Genomic DNA, 26,449 nt, shown 5'->3' on the forward strand with positions numbered 1-26,449 from the left:
AAGACAAACCATCATTACCATCAAGTATCTCAATTACAGCGCAACAAATTGAAATGTATGTTCTCCAGAAAGTAAAACCCAAAATTTCGGAAAGGCTTCAAACAACGATTGACGCACACTCAATCAATCGATTATGAATTGTTCTATATTATTTATATGGTAGTTTATCTACATCCTGTTTTGGTTCCGTCTGGCAAAAATAAATTGTATATTGAACGGTGTCATTACAGTACTTACGCTACGCTAAATATGTTTCTCTTTGTTATGTGCTTCGCGCGCTATTTTCATGCTGCTTTTGGTATGCTTTCTCCAGCCGGCACCGTCTGCATCCGGCATCTACACTCGTTCTCACCCGACACACAAGAAATACGCAAACACACCACATTCACCACATCCAGATTTAAAACCATACAGAAACAAACGGAAAACAAAACCGGAAACAATCTAACACTACTAACCACGGCTCTTGTGGTCAAACTTGGTTCAGAGTTCAGAACACTCTTGCTAAAATACTTTCGTTCCTACGGCCATACCGATAAAGCACCTCGTTACTACTCACGTCCTACATCGCACCCTTCGTTCTCTTCAAGAGCCCAAAAACACGTTACAATTTCAAACTGGACACTCTAATAGAAGCTAAAACATCACGCCTTTGTCGCGGTTTTGCTTTCCCTATGCCGGCGATAGTAAGTCGCACAGTTTATGCTTCCGCACACAGAGTATAATGATTGATTTGGATCATATTGAGGCACGCGTCGTGAAACGTGAAAGGGCGCCACATGTTCCCTGCTTGCTTGCGCTCAACGCACGTACAAGGGCATGTGTATGAGGGCGTCACACTCAGGAAACGCTTTTCTAATTAATACTAATGGATCTTACATCGATCCTTGTCCTATGCTCTTTGCGCCCCGGGTGCGCCTCGAGCGTTCGACGATTGGTTAAACTCCCCTTTGTTGAGCGTGATGGCCACTGTTCGCTTACGCTAGTGTGTGTGTGTGTGTGTTTCTTCATGCCCCACCGTGTGTCATTGTTCCTTTCCAACGTATACCTAACTATAGTATATGGTCACTTTTTCTCATGTTCTGGAGTTAGTTGGTTCTGTGCTGCTTCCAGCACTACGACCCCCTTTGTCATCTATCTGTAGTAAACCTATCTATCTCTGCTTTCCTGCCATCTGCATCTCCGTTCTGTGTCCTGTTTGAGCGAAACATAGCGTCATTGTGAGGCATAGGAAATGCTGCATACATTCCACCGCTGTCCTTTACGCGATTAGCGCCTTATCCACCGCATCGCGCTTCAACTGCAACGGCTGATCATCGTCCTCGTCAAACGCATGTTCAGCTAATACCTTAGTAGTCGCTTCTGCTTCCGCCGCTTTGGCCGCTGCCTCAGCCTTTCGTCGCTTTTGGCGATTGATGAGCGGCATAAAGCCCCACAGGGCCGATCCGCCGAGCAGCACGAACCCGAGCGCGGTGAACAGCGGCTGGTACCGGCCCATATTCTCGAAGATGACGCCACAGATCGGTGGTCCGATCAGCTGCAGAATGCCGTTTACGAACAAACTAATGCCGTACGACGAGGTGAGCCGCTCCGTGCCGAGCATATCCGCCATGATGACTGCCGTGATACCCACGTACGTACCGGACGCGAGCCCGAACAAACCGCAAAACACGCTCACCATCGTGTAGTCACGGACGGTCGGTAGCAGCGCCAGGGCCAGGCCCGATATCGACAGCCCACCGACAAAGTACCACGTCTTTGGGATGAGATTCGTGTCGGACAGCGCCGATCCGCCGATGCGACCAACCAGATCGAGCGTCGAAACGATCGACAGCAGGTACGCGGCCAGGCTCTTGTCGAACCCGAGTGAAATCGCGTAGGCCGGCAGCAGAATGATAAAGTTGGTGTAGCCGATCGCGTTCGTCGAGTTCGAAATCAGGATCACGAGGTAGGAAGGATCGGACAGCAGCGACAGATCGAAGAACGTCTTGCCGTCCATCTTGCTGTCCGATTTGTTACGCTCCGCCGTTGCGTCCTCTGCCGGGGCGGACGATTTGCCTCGCGACACGCTGCCACCGAACGAACGCAACGACAGATGGGAGGCGAACTCTTTCGGCTGGTGGGTGGAAAGTGTGCTTCCGTGGAACGGAGTGCTCATGTACTGGAAGCTGCTCGTCGAAGGCGATCGCTTCGGTGGTCGGTGGTGTAGTTGCTGCCCTGCACCGCTCTGCTGGCCCATTCCGCTGCGCGTCGAGTTCAGGCGGTTCAGGCGGAAGTACGAACCGAGCGTACCCTCGTTCCCGAGGAACGAGTTCGAACTCAGCTGGCTGGTGAAGGTCAGATTGCGGTGTTCCTCCTTGATCGGGGTGCTTATCTTTCGTTGCCGCTGATTGGTGCCCCCAGCAGCACCGCCAAGCATATCGTCCCGATCGCGACCGTACGAGACCGGAACGGCGGCGGCCGATGCGCTCCGGGCAAAGCTATCGATCAGCCCGTTCTTTGGATTGAAGCGGAAAATATCCGGCGATTTGTGCTCGAGCGTTGGCGTCGAGATCGTAGGCGTATCATCGCCGGTGATGGCAAACTTTGGCTTCACGCTCGCGGACTTCCCCTGCGGTAGCAGCGACTGGGAAGCGTTTGGGTTTGCGTTGGTTTGTCCGTTCGCCACGCTGCGATCTTCCGCCAGCGGATCAGTTTCGTTTGATTCGCACTCCTCGAGGATCACGTCCCGCTGCTGTACGACCACTGCCCTCTGCCCGTCGTCGTCCTCATCCGGCTTTACCTTGCGCACACGCTTCAGATGCTTTTCAACAGGCTCGTAGAAAATGGCCGCCACCCATACGTTCAGCGTGATACCGCCCATGATCAGGCAAGCTCCGCGATACCCATAGTTCTCGAGCAGGAAACGCAGCACCGGAGGCAGGATGATCGATCCGAGAGCACTGCCCGAGATGCACAGTCCGTTCGCCAGCCCTCGCAGCTTGACGAAGTACGACGTGACGATGTACACGGTGGGGGGGAAGGACAAACCCGCCCCGGTGCCGACCAGCACGCCGTAGCTGATGTACAGATAGTTCACCGAGGTGGCCCAGAACGTGATGATCATACCGACGGCGGCAAACGTTCCGCCAACGATCGTAACCGTACGGTAGCTGTACTTCACCGACAGGATACTGGAGAGTGGCCCCAGCGAGCTGTACAGGAAATAGCAAAGAGCCGGAATCCAGGCCGCCGACGACGGCGATGCTTGGAATGCTTCGAGGAATTCGACGAACAGTACGCCAAAGCTCTTGATCGTGCCAGGCACGAGTATGTTCACCAGCATGGACCCGGCGAGTACCAACCATCCCCAGCCACCGTCTGGCGGCACAAGCTCGTAATCATCGTCGGTGGTGCCGTCCTCCGGATCGCCACCCTCGTCCGGCGCTCGGTATCGTTCCGTTTGGCCCGTCTTGGTGCTGATTGGTTGCATGGTGCTGTTGGAAATGCTGCGACAAATGGTAGCACTACCATTGCGAGGAAGCAATGCCGCTCGGCCATTCGATTCCAGCTGATTCTGAGCATTGTCCTCCGGTTCGTGGGCACGGGATGGTCCGTTCGGATCGTCGGTCTGCGGAACCAACGTCAATGCCGGTGGGAGCACCTTATTGAGCTTGATCGTGTCTACCGGCTGAACCGGCGCGGGATCTGTACGGAAATGGAAAGATGAAAAATTAACAATTAACAAAATTTGCTTTGCTTGACTGTTCATCCGCACATTTACCACTATCCCCGAGCAGAAGGGTTAACATTGCTCCGTTTTTAGCAAGTACACAAACCCAGCCACAACCACATTCTACGTACGCAGCCATTTTTAACCGCCGGCGGCTAAAGCAGCACACGCTGAGCGCGATACGTTTGGTACACAATCGAATGTAAATGATGTATTGCGCTGGTTCAATAACCTTTTTTACATTAAAACCATTGTTACATCCCTATCGCATATATGTAGGTAGTTATTTTGTGTATTATTTTTATAGTATCTGAAACATATGGCATAATGTGTAAAAATAATCACACTCAACATGCAATCGCGACTCCCGTTTCCAGGAACTATAACGGCTTTGTAAAAATTCGCTTTTTTCCATAATACACAATTGGTTTCTTATCACCTCCAGCAATCATAAACAAACGCAGTGCGCATGTACCAGCATACCTCTCCCACCCATTCCTTTATGGGGTGTTGAGCATATGAATGAAAACACACATCGGCTGTGCCACCGTCATCTTGCAAATCTAGACCAACATCGTTAACAGCAAGTCGACAACAAACGAAATTTAAGGACCTTTTCACAGTGCATTACAGTAATTCTAGCTGTATCGTTCAGAAGATCTCGAATTCATCTATCACTTCATGGAAACCGTTTGTGCTGATTCCGGACAATTCTCATCTTACCCAAATCACATGTTCACTATTCAGGTCAAATCAAAATATATCTTTCCATACTGGTTAGCTCGAAGCTAGATGAATGTTTCTTTAATGCTCTGGGGGAGACGAAGCGTGCTGGGAAGGGCATACACTACTACGGTTGAACCGTACGTGTGCTCTCTTCTGCCCACCTACCAACTCACCTTGTGGTGCTTTCCATCCTCCATGGCGACGGCCTTGTTCTCTCTTGCTACTTCGATAACCTTAACCTTGCACCACCGCCACCACCTGAGCGCTATATCACCGGCTAGCTAAATAAAAGACAATCTTCCTTCTTGACTAGGGCAAATGGATGCGAACACCTATCCCTCCCACTCACTGCGAGATTGGACACGGTTTTGTGCGAAAAGATGCTCAAAATAGAAGCCTCCTCTCTCGATCCCAAGCGTAAAATGACGAAACTGTGTTAAAGTGGAAAATGAATTTCCTTTGCGTAATTTTCCATCTCGTCGTCGACGTCGTTTCGCAGCAACCGAAATTCAACCAAATAATCGATACAAGATTATGCTTCTAACAGTATGTTATTTTTGTACAAAATGCGAATGAAATAAGGAGTCATTTTCACAGTACACTTTCTTCTCCGAACAACACTGTATCATGGTCAATGTTGCGCAAAACTGTTGTTTCAATTGTTGCAAACCGTACCGTACGCGTGTGTATTTGCCGGAACGAAATCAGAAAATTAACGCACGTGGCTTTTGGGTACCGGAACCATGCGATTCAGTTAACCCTCTCATTCCTTTTTCCAACGGTCACCTGCAACCACGGGTGCAAACGTGTGTTAGCAAACAATCACTTAATAATGATGTTTTTGATGTGCCTCATTGCCTTGCTTGGCACTCATATCCGTTCCAGCAACACGTCAAATATCTTGCCGTTGTTGCCTTTGAGTTGGCTTTTGATTGCAATAATAAGTTTTGACATTCTTAATAAACGCTGGGAGGTGAAAACAATGCTTATGTTTTTGCATGATAAAAAAGAACAATTTTCCTGTACGACTAGCACTACAATATGATTGGTTTTATTCAATACAATTTACTTTACACAATTCCTTACAATTTACTATACCCCTAACGAACAAGTGGAGTATTTCGGGTCCGTTAATAGGCCAAAAGATTTGTACTATTTCAATGCGACTCGGTGGTGTACCGGATAACCGTGGCGGTTGCTACATGGCTTTTTAAAGGTTCAATTCCCACTAAAACCGTCGCCCTCCCACTACCAAGGACTTTTGCATATTGCAATTGCGTCGTACAAATTAGTAAATAACGGCAGCTGCTTCCTTCATGCATCCCCAAATAGGGATCGATCATTTACAAAGTCGAATTATGACGTATTAAACATCATATCGACTCATTTGTGTAGGAGCTATTTTAGCTAAGTAACTGAATGGAAATAGTCCTATCAATTATTTGAACTGAATGCTGCTTCAAATCAGCTTCCGACAAAAACGTCCCTATCCTACACCTTGATCTGTCACTGATCGATCACAATAAAATATGCGTTGCGACTTTTGCTCATCCAAACAGCAGACTTACAACAATGTTGTCTCCGACGGCCCGTGCGAAACTTCTCCACGGTGACCATTTCAAGGCCACCATCATCCATCGCGATAAACTTACCCATTGAATCAACGATAACTGATAACAATTACTACCAATTCCGTGACAAGTGAGCCGTGCAGCGCCATTATCTGTCTTTCTCGTAGGTTGACAATTAAAACGAGCGAATTGCACCAAACGCGCGCATATCGCCCAACCCCTTTGTCCATCCGGGCAGGCAAACGCAAGCCATCATTTACGCCAAACCATTGATGTATCAGGCCAAACCACGCGTGGACGGATTGTGTACAATTCAAGGTCAGTTCTTACGCAGCCCAAGTATTGCGATAAAGAACACACATCACACGTTTCTTGGGCATTTTCCCATAGGACGGGCGAACGGGCTATGTAACGGGTTTCAACGATCAATTGACGATAGACAGACAGTGTGAAAAAAGGGTGACGAAGACCGTACTGCCATTATTCGATCGATCTCTTTGTCACAAAAACTGCAAAACCGAACCATCTAGCGGAGGTTGGAAGGGATGGACGGGACAATTCTTTCTTGGCCATCGTTTTTTACCCTAAAATGTGGGTTACGACGGGCCTATAAATAGGGGCGCGATGGCGTTGAGTGGATGATTCGCCACAACACACGTTTACCGCATGCCACAATGTCCCATCAGTTGGTTCTACTTTCAAAACCAGATCCATCGCACAGAGCAGTGGCACAGAGCAGCGTCTCAGCGTCTACATTTACTTCCATTTGGGATTGTCCTGGTGACCGCGAAACCTCGACCGAAAACTCGATCGCGCGCGCTACAATTATATATTGCCCAACAACAATCGAAATTGTCCGCCCCTGGGGGGGGGGAGTGCGAGACTTTGCATGAGTAGGTCGAAAGGATCGTTTAAATCCATACAGCGTGACATAATGAGCTGGTTTGTGTTTCTTGCTAGACATTAATTGCCCGCATCTGGAGCTTGGTCTGCTAATTAGTTCTTGCAAAACGCGGCATGCTTCATCGAGAGCGTTGTAGGTTACAGATTGTAATTTATGCATCAAGCCGCACAAGCAATCCATCGCAATCGATTACTGATAGGAACGGTTTGCTTCATGGCGTGGAATACTACTACCATTAGCTATCGAGTTAAATTTCCACAGCTTGAAGTCTCCACGTTCAAAATTTCTAACTGCAGATCCAAGACTCACTCATATCTTTCCTGGACTGACACTACATTCATATCTAAATAGCAATTTTCCAAAGAATTCCTTCACCAATAACAATCACGCCGACGCCTGTTGGACGTCATAGCCGTTCACAACAACATACCAACTTCGCAAAAAGCCCACACACACAGTACACATTAAGCGAAACAGCCCTAATAAACACATTGTTTTGGAGTAACGCTTTGTAGGCAAATAACGTGACGCACCCGTTTGTGATTTGGAGGCTCAAAACACGTAAACATGTTCTTCATCTCAGCCAGCCAGCAACGAAGCTGCTGAAAGGACGGGACGACGACGGGTGCTCGGCAATGGGGGGGGGCACACCGTATGTCGGCAGCCGGGCGGCAACGGTCGAAAGCGAAGCGTACGTTCTAGAACCAAGAAGCAGAGATCGTATCATTTCGCTTATCAAGCGTCCATCAATTTCACCGCAATTCAATTGACCTTAATCATTCTGCTGGGACACTGGCCCGTCAACGCAAACGGGAAGACGCATTAAAGATCGCACCACAAATCGTCTCGGTCAGATGGGATGGGGGCCATCTTACTCGTGCGTATGCGCCACCAACCACCACACATTGTGCGTGTATATCTAAGTGCTCCAAATCAGTCTGCACCAGCGAACGATCATTCACTGTCGTGGCAAACATCCAAGGAAGCCATGAACAGAGTTCACGCAACACGCTGCGAATGTGCACGTGATTTGGAGCTTTTTCTTGAACAAGGTAGGAATGAAAAAGGCTACACTCACCGTTTGGTTTGGGACATTCGACGCTTCGCTGGGCGCTGGTGCTGTTGTTCTCGTCGTTGCCATTCTGCTCCTCCTCTTCCTGCGATGGGTCGTCCTGTGCAGCTGCCTGGGAAGAAGGATGCTGATGGTCTTGCCGAACTGGACTATAATCGGCCACGTGCGGCTGTAGCAGCTTTCCCTCGCTGCGCTCCAGACTCTCCTCACCCATCGTCTCGTCGCCTTGTCACGTGTGCAGGGAGATGTGTGAAGGGGGGAGATGGCTGGGGGGGAGGGGAGGATGTGGATTGTGGAGTTGGTTTTAAGGCGTCCAACGAGAGGGCGGCGACATGGAGGCACCAGCTACGGTTGCCTGGCAGCTGTTGTTACCGGATACGGTTCGGAACCAATTGCACACCACCGCCACCGACGTTGCTTCCATTCGGTGCCTGGCTCCGTCCAAAGCTGTTGAGCTGGGTTTGCTGTGCTGTGCTCCTACGCAACGTTCCTGCCAAGCAAACCGTCCGCCGTATCACCTGCAGAGGAAATGAGCAAAGGAATCGAATTAATAGCAAGCTCTCTCACGTGCTGGGAAGAGAGTAATCCTTCACAAGCTTTAAAATTCCGAATAAACAGCAGGCTGTTCAGGTCGTGCCTAACCTAAAGCTTGCTTCCTTTCTTGACAAACACCAAGGAAAGCAATTTTCTCACGACTGTGCAAGGCTAACAAAAAGTTCCGATGCTAGTGGGGCCCCCAGTCGAATGGCGCAATAGCAAGAGCAGCAGGCTGATTGCATACTAAGCACTGATAACCCCCGCAGTAATGTAAAACAGCACCACAGCAACAGGGTCGTCCCCAAACCGGTTCAAAGAAATGGTGAACCTACTACCACTTCCGCCCAACAAGTGACTCACGAGCCAGTAACAGCTGACGAGCGACCGAACGAACGAACGAACGAACGAGTATGGGTGTTGGGATCATCACACAAATACACTCTTTTTTTTTTTTGCTTACTTGGCATTCGACCAAAACATTCCACCAACCATCTCCCAATCAAACACGGACTGGTGTAGTGGCATGTAATCATCCGCAAATCCCATTCCATGCCCCGCCGCTTTGTACCGCCGCCTCGATTCGTTTTTGGACAACGTGAAAACGTGAAAACGTGATCCAACACGGTGGCAATGTCACCCACGTTCAAGGATAAGCATTACATTGACCCAAAGAGGAACATCGAACCGAACGGGAAGGAAAAACCGGAATTACTATTAGCAGCACGGTTGAAGGTTGTACACACATAACACACCCAACCACATCCACATCCGTGCGCACTGACTATGAATGGAATAGATTGTGTAGATTTGTTGAAAACACATCGAGCAGGAGGTTTTGTTTTTTTACGTGCGTTTTCATCACATATAGAACAATACTTAAGTATTTATTTTGTACATTTATGTTTATTTATCATAAAGGTATCGAGCCTCCATGGCCTACATACACAATTAGAACTAATGTATTATAAACTGTGGGTTCCTAAAAATAGACGTAATGCAGTCTCGTATGACACTTGTACATTTCGGGACACTAAAGGACTGGTCAATTAAATTTGAATATAAATTAAAATTCTTAGACATCAAAAATAACGGATCCCTAGCACAGAAAAGACGATTACGAAAATCAGTAATAAAAAATTGTCGAATTCTTAAAGGCCAAATAGGGACATAAAAATTTACATTAATTAGCAATAGAGGTGCATCGATTCTTCCGGTTAACAGTTTAAACATAAACATTCCTTGGGCAACCATTCTTCTTTTTTCAAGAGTTTCAAGCCCTACCAACTGACACCTTGTACGGTAAGATGGTAGCATGTCGCTATGTCTCCACGGATGCCGCTTAATAGCTACACGGGTAAATTTCGCTGAATCCTCTCAAGCCTCTCAATTCGAGTAAGTTGCTTCGGAAACCAAGCAACCGAAGCGTACTCAATCAAAGGACGAACAAGGCAACGAAAGTAAAGTGATTTTAAGCAGAGAGGATCATGAAACATTTTGCTACTTCTAATTATGTGTTAGCCGGTCTCGTAGTACAGTCGTCAACTCGTACGACTTAACAACATGCCCGTCATGGGTTCAATCCCCAAATAGACCGCGCCGCCATACGTAGGACTGACTATCCTGCTATGGGGGGGAATCAATTAGTCACTGAAAGCCAAGCCCGCAAGTGGGTACAGGCAGGCCTTGACCGACATCGGTTATTGAGCCAAAGAAGAAGAATTATGTGTCCGAGAGTTCTGTTAGCCCTAACAATAACGTCGTCAAATTGTTTGTCTAAATAAAGTTTCGTGTCTAATATAATGCCTAAGCCCCTAACAGTTTCAGATCGAGGCAATGAAGTGTCAGAATGAACATAATTAATGTTATGTTCATTTAAATGATGCATAATATTTTCTCCAATAAATATAATAGCATAAATATAATATAAGACAACACATTTACATTTACATAGAAACAAGTAAAAAAACAAACAAGTTTCGAATGCACTATTATTTAAATCTATACAGTGGAATTGAGTTTAAAAACGAGTTTTCCTCATAACGTGTTAAAGTAAATGTTTAGTACCATTCATAACGAGTAAAATATCTTTTGATATGTTTTTTTAGTACCGATCACAATCAAGATTGATAAACATTGAGCATTTCTTAAATTATAATTATCGCTCAGGCAAATAAGAGCTTCGGAACTATGCATCGTTTAATATAAAACTATTGCCAGGAGGAAAAGTTTCGTCTAATTGTGTGAGGCACAAGTGTGTGGTATATGTTGTACAGTGTTTCTAGCGCGTTTTTCTGGATCTATGTGCTCATGAAGGTGAGAGTTTGCCCTGCCAATTGCTACCACAGGTCGAAATTGGAGTGACATATGAAGTGTACAGGAGTGTTGTAGATTTGATGCCACTAAAATTATAGTAACATTTTACTGATAATTCACACGATGAAATTCTTCAGCGATATATTACATCAAAACATTTCAATTGTGATAAAACTGGCTTATTTAAAAATTAAAAAGTCTAGTTGGAAATGTCTAATAGTGGAACACACCGACACAAAATAAAAGACTATACCAATCGACCATTTTTTCCAAGAACATGGCACAATAGTAATGACAACGAAATAGTGAACTACAAAAATCTTCTCAAATATTAGTATTATACAAACATTATTCATCATTCAAATGCGTATATTCCCTGTTTATCAGCACATTTGTGGTCGTGGAACAAATTATTTCACTTTTCATACACAGTTTCGCCAAATCATACAAATCAGAACAAAAGCCTCACGCACAACCAGAATTTTTTTCGAATAACGAGTGAGTCACTGGATGGAATGGATACAACTAGGCATAAGGGGTTGATATACAAATACTTTCAAATACGCAGAGTAGTTTTACTGCGAATATAAACTGTTTTTGTTTTGTTTATGTTTTCATATTCATATGAAACTACAAAAAAAAATCCAAAATTCCACAACATTGTCGCATACCTTAAAATCGCTACATTCTTAAGTCCATGTTGCTCCAACGATATTGACTGAACGTCTCGCACACGGATGTAGAATAACAACAGCAAATGTGGACAGATTATTACCGCGAATAGTGCGATATTCGTGGATTTACACTGCATACCGACCCGGCACCCTTACTTACTTACTTTCCTTATCGTAAGTAACGCTTAGACACCGCGCACACGCCAATTGCCCTATCCACGTTTATTGCAGTCCAGTTTCTATCGGTACGGAGTGGCGCGGTGCGAAAAACAACAAACAAAAAAACATTCACTCACTCCAGAAACGGCCAATCCCATTCAGCACCTCGCAGTAACCTTGTAAGCTACAGTTCGTCACGGTAAATAGCAGGAATAAAAAAAAAGATCACCCCGTCAGCGGTTCACTGAACATCACGCATCAGACCGCAACACCTCGACAAAAGAATGAATTTACCCCCGCGAAGCAACGATCGTACGCAAATGTCGAGCAGTATGTAGTAGGAGTACACTACGTGGAATGATAACACACTTACGACGCTCACTCAACAACGTAGTAAAAAGGTGATAAGGATTCGTGATGGTTACATAAACGGTTTCGTATCATCACTTTCTTATGTTCATACCGGATGAAGATTGTGGCGTCCTTATACAAGCAAAGGTGACATATATGTGTCTTGCGTGTTTTTTTCTTCAATTCCAGGTAAAGGTCATTAAAATATATCCTTTCGTTGTAAACACATTTCATCGCTACTTGCATACGACGAATTATTTACACCGAAATCAACCTAATTGAACCTTTCCTTCGAAATGTAGGTCAAACAATGTTCCAGATTCGCCAGCTAATTGACAGCTTAAGCTCCTTTAACATGGTGCTGTGCGAAAACTGCGTATCTCGCTAAATTGATTGTTTTCATGCGTACAAAATATCAGTTCAATGACTATCAATCATCTATGACATCGTGGGTTTTGGAGCGAGATGTTTTGCACACAATTCTGGCAATTACGGAGAGTACATTTTTGATATTTCCATTATGTTGTAGCCATGACACGGAGAAACTCGAATTATATAGACTTTAAAATGAGATAAAATTATAAACGTTAAGCTACATGTGTTTATAAAACGCATATGTACAAAAGTGATTTAAATTTTGTACTAATGTTTTGTTTCATTTTACTGTTCACCGACTGACTGTCTCCAACTAATAGAAATAGTGCAAACACATGCAAATTTTCAATAATTATTTTTTAAATAATTTCAATGAGTAGAAGAGTGTCATTTATTGGCAACACCAATACACTACAATATGATTTCACTGAAGGTTCACTGAAAGGTGCGCAAGAACGTATGACAACATTACAGGGTTTTTCGGGGGTTCTCATAGTTGTGGGACACTTCCTTGACTCTTTCTTATGGGAATTGAACTTCATATGATGGAAATTGGACTATATGGCACTCTTTTTGGACAGGCTCCTTGAAAATTCCTATTTGATTTATCCAACAAGGGTGCTATACAGTCCAATATCCAATACATTAAGTTCATTTCAAATAAGAAAGATTCAACAAAGTGTCCCACAGCTATGAGAACTCCTGAAAACCCTGTTTAGATAAAAGTATTTAAAAAAATAAATGTAGGTTAGTGTCAAAAGCAAAACAATTATTTAATTTATTTTCCTTTCATTTCTAAAGCTCACTAGCATGTTTCAATCTTGCATTTTCTGCATGCAACTGTATAATAAATATAGCGGAATTTGGGGCAAGTGTGCCATACGGGGCAAGAGTGCCACCAAGCATTTTTCCTTAAAAACTTTAGTTTAATGATCAATTGTGTATACAGTTGGTTCCTTTCAAATGACTAGGTATACTGAGCCGAATTTCATATAGACCAATCGATATTTCCCATTGTTTTGAACTGATTTATATTGAGTTTAAAAAATTGAGCAGAATATTATAATTTTTTAATCCAACCAAATAAGCTCTCAAAAATCATGCGAACAATCAACCGAGAAAATTTTTAAACCACCGTATAGCTGAGGAAACGTGAATTTTTTTGTGGGGTTAGTTGAAAAAAACTTTCTTTTTGTCACTGAAAAATTCAATTTCAAAAAAGTTACAACTTTTGGGGCAAGTGTGCCATCTCTGTTTGGGGCAAGTGTGCCACCATCTTTCATAGGCGCGAGCTGTCAAAAATGTAAACATTGTTGTAGCGTGCTGCGGAATGGTGCGCTATTGTGAGCGGATTCCACGCCAGAAAAACAGAACAGTAAAAAAACCATATTGTGGTACAGTTGGTGGTCAAAAAGGGTTCATTGTTGACTAAATACATGTAGGAATACATACACTAGTGGTACAAACGTAATAATTTCCAATTATCTAAGAAATACGGTTATTTTAACCAGGTGGCCGTCTTGCCCCATACGAGTGGCACTCTTGCCCCATAGCCCAAAAAACAACGTCTTTTTGGACCCTTTTTAAAACGCTTCAAAAACTGTTTTGTTTGCACTTTTTTCAAGCGAAACTCATTTATAAGTGAGGAAATAGATGTAAAATGGTTATGAGATTTAAATCGGCTTTTGAAAAACACGTTTTAGTGAGTTATAACTTGAAACGCTTAAGGTGGCACACTTGCCCCAAGTTCCGCTACATCGCTAAGCAAAATTTTAAGACTACTTGTATTCCCCTTTATCCATGTTTCACAATAATGATTTTGCAACGTGTAACATAGCAGTACAAAGCAGTAACTAGCTAGCAGTACAAATTAGTAGCAGTAAGCAGTTGAGAGAGATCGACTGTCAAACCGAGTGGTTGTGCCTTCCTTGTGCTCCTGATTTTTGATGCTGTTTTGCCGTGTTACTGCCTGATTTTCAACATTTGCAACATTGGTGCTGCTGAGTTGCTTGTACTGGCTAGTGCGTGCCTTCGATTGTTATCAAGTTGCACTTGAATTCTTGCACCTAGTCTCCTGTTATTTCGTCAGTTTTGCCGAGATATTGTTTGGCTTCGTTCCTGCTCCTGTCACTCGTCAGTTTGTGCTGTGTCATTCGTTATGCAGTGCTCAACCTGCAATGCACCCACCGATAGTGCAAATTCGGTGTCCTGCGCCGGTGTGTGTGGCTCCAAGCATCATACCCATTGCACGGGTTTGTCCCGTGATTCTACTCGTGAGCTTGGGCGGAATAATCAATTGTTGTGGTTGTGCAAAAATTGTAACGAGTTTCGCAATGGCACAAACTCACTTCTCACAAGTGAGATAGCAGCCCTACTCGAGTTGGTGAAAGCAGAAATTCTCACCACGATTGACACATCTCTCTCTTCTCTTAGATCGGCTATCAAGAGCGATTTGCTTGCTGAGATCCTCGCTCTCGCTGATAAGCTAACACCCGTATTAGCTAAGCCGTCTGTTTCTCACGCATCGCGAACGCACACGTCCACTAATGCATCGTCACTCAACGCCACTAATACCAAAACGACTAAAACAGCATCCACTCGCCGTACATTTACCAACTCAATGGAGCTCACTGCAGATATCCAACAAGCAGCGAACGATACCAACACTGTGGAAGCTTCTGATAGCTGCAACCACTACACTCATCGTACTAAGGTGACTAGTGATATTAGTGCTGGGCACTGCCGAACAAATACAAAATCATCTTCTGATCCTGTTTTGAACCATGATACCACGAACACTGGCATAGCAGAAAAAGTATGGTTATACTTCACGAACATCAAATCGCATGTCTCCGCTGATGATATGCGTGTGTGGCTTAAAGCTGTGCTGCCAACCGACAACATAGATGTTTACCGTCTCACGAAAAAGGGCGCAAACCTTGATTTGATGTCCTTTATATCGTTTAAAGTGAGTATTCCCAAATCACTCAAGGATCTGGCGCTTCAATCTACTATTTGGCCAGTTTCACTTACTGTACGTGAGTTTGTTGATCGTGGCCTACCAAAGCAACGTATACATGAAAGGGCCCGATTTGACCCTTCTGCGCTTACTTCGCATCGTTCAAGCAGTGCAAATTGCTCTTCTGCTGCGCCAAAAAGCACCGCTCATCCGGATCATTTTTTGGATCATCGATCGCCATCCCCACAGCGCGGGAATCAATCACTATCCCAGATGACCGAGATCCTAGAGGCTATCCAACCGGAGTTTCCTCCCACACCCCCTCAGTTATCACCGGGGGTGGGGCTTCAATCACAGAACAATCTCAGCAACACGAATCGCTCACCACAGATCAGCCCGTTTGCCAAACGGATAGCTCACAATTAATAGACCCCTTCGTGATCTATTACCAAAATGTTCGAGGCCTTCGCACCAAATATAATGAATTGCGCCTTTCTGCGAATGAATCAGGGTTTGAAATGCTTGCCCTTACTGAAACCTGGTTAAATGAATCGATTCCATCCAATATGGTCCTGGATAGTGATTCTTACAATATATACCGTTGCGATCGCAGCAGGTTAAACAATGAACGATCGCGTGGGGGTGGTGTGCTGCTTGCATGTTCCAGTCGTTATCCGTCTGTGGCACTTAACATGAATCAACCTACGCTTGAAGCTTTATGTATTCGTGTTTCTTTTCCTAAGTTTCGTCTTTATGTGGGGATTGTTTATGTGCCACCGTATTTGAGCAGCGACCGCAACTATTTCGAATCCCTTTCTGCTTTCATCAGCGATGCATACATGCATATGAAACCGAATGATCATCTTATCCTTCTTGGCGACTTCAATCAACCGGCGTTAGGGTGGTCGCCTGCAGCCGCAGTAAGGTCAGATTCATCTTTACCTATGAGACATTATGTGCCTCATATCTCTTTGAATTCATCCAGTTCCTGCTTTTTGGATGTGTTAAATTTGCATGAACTCTATCAGCTGAACGGGGTGCATAACCATTCAAATCATTATCTGGACCTGGTGCTCTCTAACTCTGCTGCTGCTGCTTGTTCTTCTGTGTATCCTGCTTCGTCACTGCTCCTGCCCCAGGATGCCCATCATCCTGCTCTGGAAATTGCGTTACCGTCTTCTTTATTTAGGGCTAGTAGGGTTAGGAATGAATTGCCTTCTGCTCCTAATTCATTGAGTGTTCGTTATAATTTTCGTCTTACAGACTATCGTAAACTTAATTCTATTCTATCTCGTGCCGACTGGTCTTTTTTTTATCAATGTACATCGGTCGACGAGGCTGTCCAATCGTTTAATGCTTTGTTAACCTCTGCACTCCTTTCATGTACACCTATTTTTCGTTCCCCTCCTAATCCTCCCTGGTCCAATCGTACTCTTCGCAACCTGAAAAAGGATAGAATGAAATATCTTAGGAGGTATCGTCTGAACCGATCTGCTTTCAACTTTCGTTTATTTAAGTACGCTGCCTCTGCGCATCGACTATACAACAGGGCTTGTTTTGAGGCCTATTCGAGTAGACTGCAATCGCGTTTCCGTTCTGATCCAGCATCCTTCTGGCAATTTGTTAGGATTCGAAGAGGGTGCAATACGTTACCTAATGAAATGGTACTTGATTCTCGAACTGCCTCTACGCCTGTTGAGATCTGTGAGCTATTCTCTGCACATTTTTCCCAAATGTTTGAGCCACCGGTTAGTGACCCTAACCTTATTGAGGGTGGGCTACTCTACACGCCAGAGAACTTAATTAATCTCTCCGATATTTCGGTTAGCTCTGAAACAGTTGTACAGGTGTTATTTGGGTTGAAACGTTCTTTTACTCCTGGTCCAGATGGCATTCCTGCCTCAGTTTTAATAAACTGTAAGGACGTGCTTGCTCCACACCTTGCTAAAATTTTCAACCTTTCACTTTCTCTCGGGGTCTTTCCTGCTCTTTGGAAATCCTGTTGGCTTTTTCCGGTACACAAAAAGGGATGCCGTAGCATTGTCTCTAATTATCGTGGGATAACTCAAACATGTGCCACAGCCAAAACTTTTGAGCTATGTATCTTTCCAACCATACTTCATAGTTGTAGTTCCGCTATTAGCCCTAAACAGCATGGGTTTATGCCTGGTAGGTCTACTTCTACTAATCTCATGTCTTTTGTTACCAATATTTTCAGATCTTTTGAGGCAGGTACCCAACTTGATGCAATATACACTGACTTTCATGCTGCATTTGATAGTTTGCCCCACTCTTTACTATTAGCTAAACTATCTAAACTTGGTTTTGGTGATGGCATTATTAGCTGGCTGTCCTCATACTTAAGTAATCGATCTTGCAGGGTTAAAACCGGGTCGTACTTATCTGAGGAGTTTTTTTGTACGTCAGGTGTCCCTCAGGGTTGTGTGCTAAGTCCACTTCTGTTTTCTTTGTTCATCAATGATGTCTGTAATGTTTTACCTCCTGATGGTCATCTCCTTTATGCGGATGATATCAAAATCTTTTTACCTGTGTCCTCTTCTTCTGATTGTATGAGTCTTCAGCATTACCTTAATGCATTTGTTCATTGGTGTTCATCCAACTTACTTTGCTTGTGCCCTGATAAATGTTCTGTTATTTCTTTCTCTCACTCTCTTTCTCCTATTTCATTTAACTATACTCTCTCTAACTCGTCTCTCTCTCGTGTTATGTCCATCCGTGACCTTGGTATTATACTCGACAGTCGTCTTAACTTTAAACTGCAGCTTGATGAGGTTCTACTAAAAGCTAATCGAACTCTTGGGTTTATTTTACGTTTTACCTCTATTTTTAGAGATCAAAGCATCCTAAGAATCCTTTATTGTGCTCTGGTAAGGCCTCTTCTTGAATATGCTAGTATCATCTGGAATCCTCCTACTATTGATGGCTGTTCGAGAATTGAAAGCATTCAGCGCCTTTTTACCAGGGTTGCTTTTCGTCGTTTGTTCGGTGCTGCCTCACTACCTCCCTATGAAACGCGATTGCAGTTATTCAATCTTCACTCTTTAAGCTTCCGCCGCCAAGTGTCTCAGGCATGTTTTATTGGTGGCTTATTACTTTCTGATACTGATGCTCCTGATTTGCTCTCGTCCATCTCGTTGTATGTTCCCTCTCGTTCCCTTCGTCCTCGTGATCCTCTGTCAATTGAAACACGTCATACTCTTTATACTTTCAATGATCCTATTCTATCCTGTTTCAGGTTGTTTAACCACTTTTACTATCTCTTTGATTTCGACTCCTCTCTCAACTCTTTCCGTAACCGTATTTTTTCTTCTAATTATCTTTAATTATTCTTCTAAGTTTCATTAAGTTTTGATAGTCTCTACGCTCTACCTATGTTTTTTTCTTTATTTTTTTTTGCTAGGTCTAGACTAGTTTAGTTAGGCTTAGTTTTTCATGAATTATTTTCTTTATTTGTTAGGGTTTATTTAGTTTTAAGTCTGCCTTATTTAGCCTTGATGGCGGATATTGTATTAATAAATGAAATGAAATGAAATGAAACATAAAATTTCGTTTCGCTACATTTGACTAACACTTCCTTAATTAACCATTCAAGAGTTATTAATTGCATTGGCAGTTCCTACCAAACACAAAAAATGGGTCAGGGGCAGTTTACTAAATACCACACCACACCGCTCTTATCTGTTCCCCATGAAGATCTCTTCAAATCTACCCTAGGAGATAGAACAATGCAAACACGAACGAACAACAGTACGCACTCAAATGACGTCACCCGGTTGGGGCCAAACAAAAATGCGCCTCAAATTTCATTCACCAAAATGCCTGGCGCTTTACGAACTGGTCTGTCCTTTACCTTCATCGTCATAACGCGAAGGGTAGCAGCAGCACAGCCGATGCGGTTGTTTATTTCGCTACACGGGGTAACGCTTCGCTTAGCGACATTGTACTAAAGCTGAGTTTTAAAGCGTACTCACCACGCCGGCCCATCGATACTCCATAGAGGAGCACCACCACCACCGGTTGGCTGATCTATGTATTAGGTCGGGGTGTGGTACAAGTCATTGAACTTCGTGAAAATAATGATGGCACAACAACATGCATACCATAGGTCGCACGCCGCTTGCAATACAATTTGGATGACGTTTTCAGTTCCTTTCGAGCGTTGAGCACCGAAGAACGGCCTCGTTTTATCGTTCGTTTCTGTTTCAACGTAAATGTAGCTTGAAAGTAGTTCACTAAATAAATTATCCATTATTCGACCTTTTATCATTCATTTTTCAACGTTATGTAAAATAACCCACAAACGACATTCCTGTTCATAGGCCGTTACACGTTACTTTTCAGGAATTGTGGAAAACAATTGGGGGACAATTTTTGAACATAATTTTACCCATAAATATCCGTTTAACTCTACAAAACACTATAATTTTCTCAAACAAAACATTTAACAATTAATTGAAATAATATATAATACAATTCATCCTTAACACTTTTCTCCTGCAACCTTGAACGACGTTGATCCGAAACCCAACCCCGTTTGCATCAATCATCATCATCATCATGCGATTGATTCATCAAACCACACCATCTCAACGATCGAACAAAAATGTTGGCATGCTTCCTAAAACCCCTTCCTTTCCTGGACGGAAAAGCTGCGTTATTTTGAGAAAGAGAGAAAAAAAACATCTAAAAAACCCAAACAAATTTCAAACCTAAACCTCCAAAACCGAACGCGGCCGCTTCATTCCACTCTAATTGCAATTAGTCGTCGCTGCTAACGCGCTGTCAGCTGACTTTACCAAAACGACGCCAAACGTCAGCACTTTTCATGGTCACTGAATTGAGTGCAAACAAAAACAACAGATTGATACAGACACAAAAAAGAGCAAAAATCAAGCTTCAAAATTATCCAATTAATCAATGGAGAAACGATAACGCAGAACGAAAGAATGGAGTTGAAAAATAACGCAATTTTTTAATACTTGTTTTCATCATCTGCGCTGATGATGCCAATTGTTGTGATTAATCGGAAAATTCCACTGAAAACGGGATGATTAATGTAATCAGATCTCGCATAAATCATAAATAAAGCAAAACATATCGATTCGACTTAAAAACAACAAATTTTTTATCGAACACTGCTTTCTACAATTCCAAACAGGTCCCACAATGATTGATTGTGCTTAAATCGAAGGAACGGAAACAAACATCGTCGTTTGCCAAGTTCATTGAATTGTAATAATTAACTATTGACCTAGAATTTAAAACCGAATCATCCTCCCCTTCCTGGCCATTAATGTTCACCTCGAGGTAAACCTTCTGCTTTGTATGCCTTCAGTACAAATCGCGAACCAAATGGACGATACACGCCAATCACTTTTTATTGTGTCGAGTTTGTATACTATCTGGACGAGGGAATTACTTGGAAAAAATCCCATACCAACCGAGCAAATGAGAATGTTGTGTCATTAGGGGTGGATTGCTCCACTATATCTTGTCATGCGCCCTTCAATACTGTTCCTGCCATTAACCACCACATCATGTGATGAATGTTTTCCATGCCAGAGAGACACATCATCGTACATGGCCACCCGCGTTCCTCTCTGTGAACCCTTTTCCCTACTTATGTTTATGCTAGTAGCCTCAATCAATTGATAAATGCACCTTCAGCAGGTTATATACGAATAGAACGATTATAATTGTGAAACGGCCACCTTCATGGCTGTCGTATGTTATATAAACCGGGGCCAGCTGCTCTACTCCATTGGCCAATTCACCTTACACCACACGTACGATGTACGATGCCGTTCTTTGTGCAAAGTGAACGATCTACGATGTGTCGGAACTAGTAGACGTGGAGTATCATCGTGACTTGTAATCATCAGCATTGCAAACAGCAATTGATTGCTGGTGGTCAAACACACACATGTTTTGAAATGAGCCTATTGGTGGTTCATGTTGGACCGGTGGAGCGGTCCTACAGATTTTCCTTTTCTTTTTCTGCTGTGATAGATTTTCCGGGTCATTGACTGCAGTACAGTACACCATCGAACAATTGTTGGAGTGGTCGTGGTGTTTTATTTTCTGTCGTTTGCTGAACATATCGTGTGAATTAATATGAAAATTCCTAAACTTACTAAGATTTTGGTTAGCTGAATTTTTAATTACCATGAAAATTCAACTGCAGCAAATTCAACACACATGTTTGATGTGTTATTCATTCATCTCTTTTTTTGCTGAAAGTCCCCGACCGGCACACAATCTCCGGACATGCCTAGAAGCTTCCTTCATACATCCATTAATTGGTTCATCGAATGGAGTGTACAACGACTGTGCCTCATTGGGTTCGCTACGACCGATGTCCAAGGACAATTGGGCCATTCGATATTGAATCTTCACACTTCCTGGCCATTTACGGCTTACACACAAACACACACACAATCATCAGCAGGAAGCCCCACATAAGGACATTCCCCGAGAAATCGACCGGTTGAGCTCAAGCAAAGTTCAGACAATGTGCAACAGTTTCAAGTCAACAGTTCCTTCTGAATGTTATAAAACAAAAGAGTGCAAATTATTGCTCGTGCGCGTTACGTTTTCTTCCACTATCACTGCGCCCTCTCGACAGACTGCTACTAATCACCCAATAAGCTGCCAAGCAAACGCCCCGCTCCAGACGCAGCAGCTACTGAAAAGCGCATCTTGTTGACACAAACGATTACACAAAGCTGCACGCGAGCAAATGCATGGGGAGCAAACTAAACGGTGCACAAAGTATTGCTGAGTGCGATGATGCATATATACCGGTGCTATTATCCTTCCCGTCTTGGGTGATTGTAATGAGTTAATGTATTTAATTTTTGTAAAAGTTGTTAAAACAAAGCTTCAAACCTGTGTTTGAGTGTCAGCAATATGCAAGAACTTAAGGTACAGAGTACCAAAGCACAACACAAAAAAACAGTTCGCTAGAGCGTTGATGGTATTTTACGAATACTAACAAAAGCGATCTAAATTAGCAACTTACCCAATCGAAGCGATTCCTGCCGCTCGTTGATATGTCTCATTCAAATGATTTTTGACTGTTGTGATTCTTGCTTGTGCGGGGCACTCTTTAAATAACCGCCGCTACTAATACACTTAGAGCTTTATTGACTAAAAATGTTCACTTTTTTCCGTTGACGGGTGATTTGAGGATAAAATAAAAATAACAATATTCACATGCACGTACATTTAACCTAAAAACACGAACTTTATAAAACACTAAAACACAACAAAGTTATTAGTTTAAAAAATAGTAAACAAAAAGAACATGTTAAACGTTGACTAGTAAACACATTGCGACTGTGTTTTGTATTGAGTTGCACTAATATCAGTTTACAAATCTCGTGCTTAAGTTTTTTTGTTTGTGACACAGCCAGCACCAGTGTGCACTAACGACACATACAAACAATCTTTCCCGAAGCGTTCTCCATCGACACACCAGAAAGACACTGACGCATTTAAAAGGCCTAGCAGCATGTGAGAGCAAAGAAGCAAAAAAAAATACTGCGCACGAGTCGACAAGGCAAGCCTTTCCGCTTTTGGCTTCACTGTCGTCTAGACGTTAGACTCACACACCAACAAAACCAGCTGTCAGGCGCGGCTTCAGTTCTCGTGCGAACAAAATCACCTGGCGCGCCACACAGCTGACCGTACGACGATTCCGCACTCCACTACCCTTCCCCCCCTTACATCCGTTGTCGTTCATTATACCCTTTTCTGCTGTGCGCTAAACCACAACACTTGCCGTTTTTCGCATGCGTTTCCAACACAAATTGTGCGCGTCATTGACATTGACTTTTGACGATGGCTTTATTTTCGTTCGACGTTTGTCGTTCTGTTTGCGATCTTTGCTTTCTTCACTGTTGTGTACCGCCCTTGAGACAGTGAGTGGCCCGCACATCGCTTGATTGTGTTTGTAACTCTGTGTGCCGAATTTTTCCTTCCTCTGTCCAAGACGGCAATCGAAGCAAGCTGCGGCCACGTTTACTCAACCTGACCAAAGCATCTGATCAAACAAAGTAGCAGCCGCTTGTATTTGTGTATGTGTGTGTGTGTATGTGTGTAGCGGCAAAACAAAGGCCCGCAAAACAACACACACGCCCAGTGGACGCGGTTCACCACACAACCAATCGAATTCACGGAGACGATATCAAATGGAGCAAAACGTTAGTCAATCTTCGTGCTAGTGAATTTTAAATAGCCCTTGCATTTGCCAGCCACCGAATCATTGCAGTTTCCGCTTTCCACGCTTTTTATGTAACCCACCGCACACTAGCAAACAGCTGCAAAATTTTCCGCTGCACACGTAAACACGAAGAAAAGCATTGCAATGGCAAAAAAAAAACATTTCTATCTACCCAGCCAGCGCCAATAGTGCGTATGGTGTTTCGGTGTACGTGTTTGGCGCTAAAGGCATAGGTGCCTTGCTTCCGGCGTCAACACACAGCGTAGGCACACTTTTGCATAACACGCGCACTGTAGGTTCACACGCACAAGTACGCCCTGCAGCCTGCGTCCTGAGATAGCACTGCGTACGACTGCACTGCGCCAGAGAGCAAGTTGCCCGTTTGCTGACCGTCTACTATTCGGTTGCGTTGCATCTGGGTATACGCTACTCGGAGGGCATATGATATGCACTTTCCATAAAGGACATTCGTACCACCGGTCGCACCTTCACCCGTCGTGTCCGTCGTGTGGCATTCAATTCCCGAGACCTCACACAAACACACACTGCACTAGGTGAAGGCCATGGCCTTTAGCTGCAAAACTGTCGCCACGCTGTTCTCCAGTCGGCTAGTGCTTCCGATAGAAAAATGACACTACACACTGCTGCTTTGGGTTGTTGTTCCAACAAAATCACAGTAAACACAACACACCACAACAATCCCCGGTCCTGGGATGGTTCGATGGTTCATCACTGAGTTGAAAGAAACAAAAACAGTCTCAAGAATTGCCAACTCTTCTGAGCTTACATGCTTCCACTATTTCACTTCGCCCGGAGTCGACTCTTCTCCGACGGACTCTTGGCTGGTTGTAAAAGCAAGAGACGTCTGTTACTATGCGCTCACGTCGTGTCTGCTGTGCTGCCTTTTCATTTCTGTTCGATTTTCACTTCTCATGCGCGAAAGTAACCGTCCTCCGATCAACACAATGAGATAGTTGCACACTGGACGGTGGACAATTAAACTTTCCTCTTTATTCGTTACGCACTCAAAATAATGCTTGATGCTGCCTTCCAATTAAAAAACGATTTGAAAAAAAAGATTACATAGAACATTTTAACAATTTCTCTAACAGATGAAAATCTGATGCATGAGAACAGATGACTAATATAAACGTGCTGTTTTAAAAAGAAGTTTAAATTAATTTGTAAAAAATCGGAAATATTAAAAAATGGACTATCCGGCTGATTGTTTTTAACTTAGTCTATATATTTGACAGGCATGAATTTTTTGAAGTACTTTGAAACAATAAGTTATAATAAACATACTTTTAATAACAATCGAGAGAAAGAAATAGAATAGAAAATATATATTTAATAAGAAATGGTGGAAAAACATTTCCCTGAAATACATTTATAATCGCATCTAGCTAAACAAGTGCCTAGATGATAAACGCTGCTCCTTTGAAAATAACCTCTACCGTTACCATTTTTACACAGCGAATACTGATTCTAACCATGTGAGAGATCTATTCCACTATCCACCTTCTAGCGGTGGCAACACGCACACATCGCCTTGTTGAACAAAGTGCGGCCGCCGCTTTGTCTCCCCACATCATATCAGAATCTCCAACGGATACAACTAACGCAATAACATCACACAAACACGCAAGCAGCCGGGGACACCAAACTGACATACACACCCGTGCGGAGAGCGCGCAGATGCGTAGCGCGAAAAACATATGATTGGGCACAACGGGATTAGGAGTACACATAAAGTTAAAATTATGACGATTACTTACTTAAGTTTGTGCCATTGTTTTGTTTTCAACTAAATGCCATTTTCAAATTATCTTAACTCATTAATCTCATAAATTATCTCATTAAGTTTCGAATTAATCTGTAGCCTGTCATGGCTCAGGTTAAGTAAAACAACGATAAATTTGCAAGCATTTGTTTCGTTTTAAAATTTTATCATACTTAAAAAAACGAGATTTCATTCACATTGGCTCCTAATTGTATCAACAAAGATTGGCTACGTATTTTGTTCTAGTAGCGCGCTATTCAAAACTAACTAATTTTAATTGATCAAATTACTTTGAAATCGTTTATTTTATACTTGTTATATACTGTCAACTGTGCATTTAAACCTAATACTTCCTCGGAAAATTTAGATTTTATATTACAAACACCATTTAAATTTCATTTATTACATTTCATTTCATACGTTTAACTTACACTACTGTGTATACATACGTGAAGACGTATAACAGCTAAAGAACAGTATAACACTCCTGTGTGTTTAGCCAATACTTCAACCAATGGCTGCGTACGAGCCGTGGTCAGACTGGATTTTAGCTTAGAATTGTTTATAGAGGCTTTGGCTCCAACGGAACTCTTTCGCCTACAAATTTTAGCTTAGCATTAATGTATTACCATTGTAACAAAGTAAAGAGACGAATGAGGCCAATTGGCTCAAAGTCTCTATAAAAATAAAGAAAAAAAAATTGCAACAAAGTTTAGTAATGTAGGGTTTTTTTAAATTATTTTAAAACGTTTTTTTAAGTAAAGCATGAGTTGTTTTCGAAACCGGCGTGTAACAAGTACTTCCTTTGGTAGGAATTGGGCAGCAGCGAGATAATTTAGTTTTGGGACAAAAAAGATCAGCATAAAAAAGTGCAGATTACGCAATCACGTAACCAATATTCATTTCACTAACAGGACAATCTACACCAGGAGTCTCCAAACTACGACCTGCGGGCCGCTTGAGGCCGCGACCTCAAGAGCCTTTAATGCGGCCTGCGATGACTGGGTAAAGGTTAAATTAAATAGCTGTCTTTTGTGACTAATTAATCAAAATTATTTATTTTTTACT

At 43.2% G+C, this 26,449-nt stretch overlaps 1 protein-coding gene across 7 annotated transcripts; it reads right to left on the reverse strand.

Annotated features, from left to right (window-relative positions):
- Nucleotides 1-127: 127 nt before the first annotated feature.
- LOC1269058 (monocarboxylate transporter 12) lies at nt 128-24,536 on the reverse strand. 7 transcript variants are annotated; one of them, XM_061642380.1, is made up of 4 exons: nt 24,482-24,536; nt 22,396-22,631; nt 7,992-8,503; nt 128-3,687 (listed from the first exon to the last, which is right to left on the reverse strand). In XM_061642380.1, the coding sequence occupies exons 3-4, from the start codon at nt 8,197-8,199 to the stop codon at nt 1,262-1,264; spliced, it is 2,634 nt and encodes an 877-aa protein (XP_061498364.1). In that variant the 5' UTR covers nt 8,200-8,503; nt 22,396-22,631; nt 24,482-24,536; the 3' UTR covers nt 128-1,261. The 7 variants fall into 7 exon arrangements, with proteins under 7 accessions (XP_061498364.1, XP_307641.3, XP_061498367.1 ...); XM_307641.3 differs by having other exon boundaries at nt 24,386-24,531; XM_061642383.1 differs by having other exon boundaries at nt 22,396-22,536; nt 24,386-24,530.
- Nucleotides 24,537-26,449: the final 1,913 nt, after the last annotated feature.

This window comes from Anopheles gambiae, chromosome 2 (assembly GCF_943734735.2).
Source record: "Anopheles gambiae chromosome 2, idAnoGambNW_F1_1, whole genome shotgun sequence".
Classification (NCBI taxonomy): Eukaryota; Metazoa; Arthropoda; class Insecta; order Diptera; family Culicidae; genus Anopheles; species Anopheles gambiae.

Bases quoted from the DNA above. Each gene is read 5' to 3' on its own strand.
- LOC1269058 (XM_061642380.1), bottom strand. From the start codon at position 8,199: ATGGGTGAGGAGAGTCTGGAGCGCAGCGAGGGAAAGCTGCTACAGCCG. The intron at 3,688-7,991 runs GTGAGTGTAGCC...ATTTCCGTACAG, and splicing joins CGAATGTCCCAAACCAAACG to ATCCCGCGCCGGTTCAGCCG.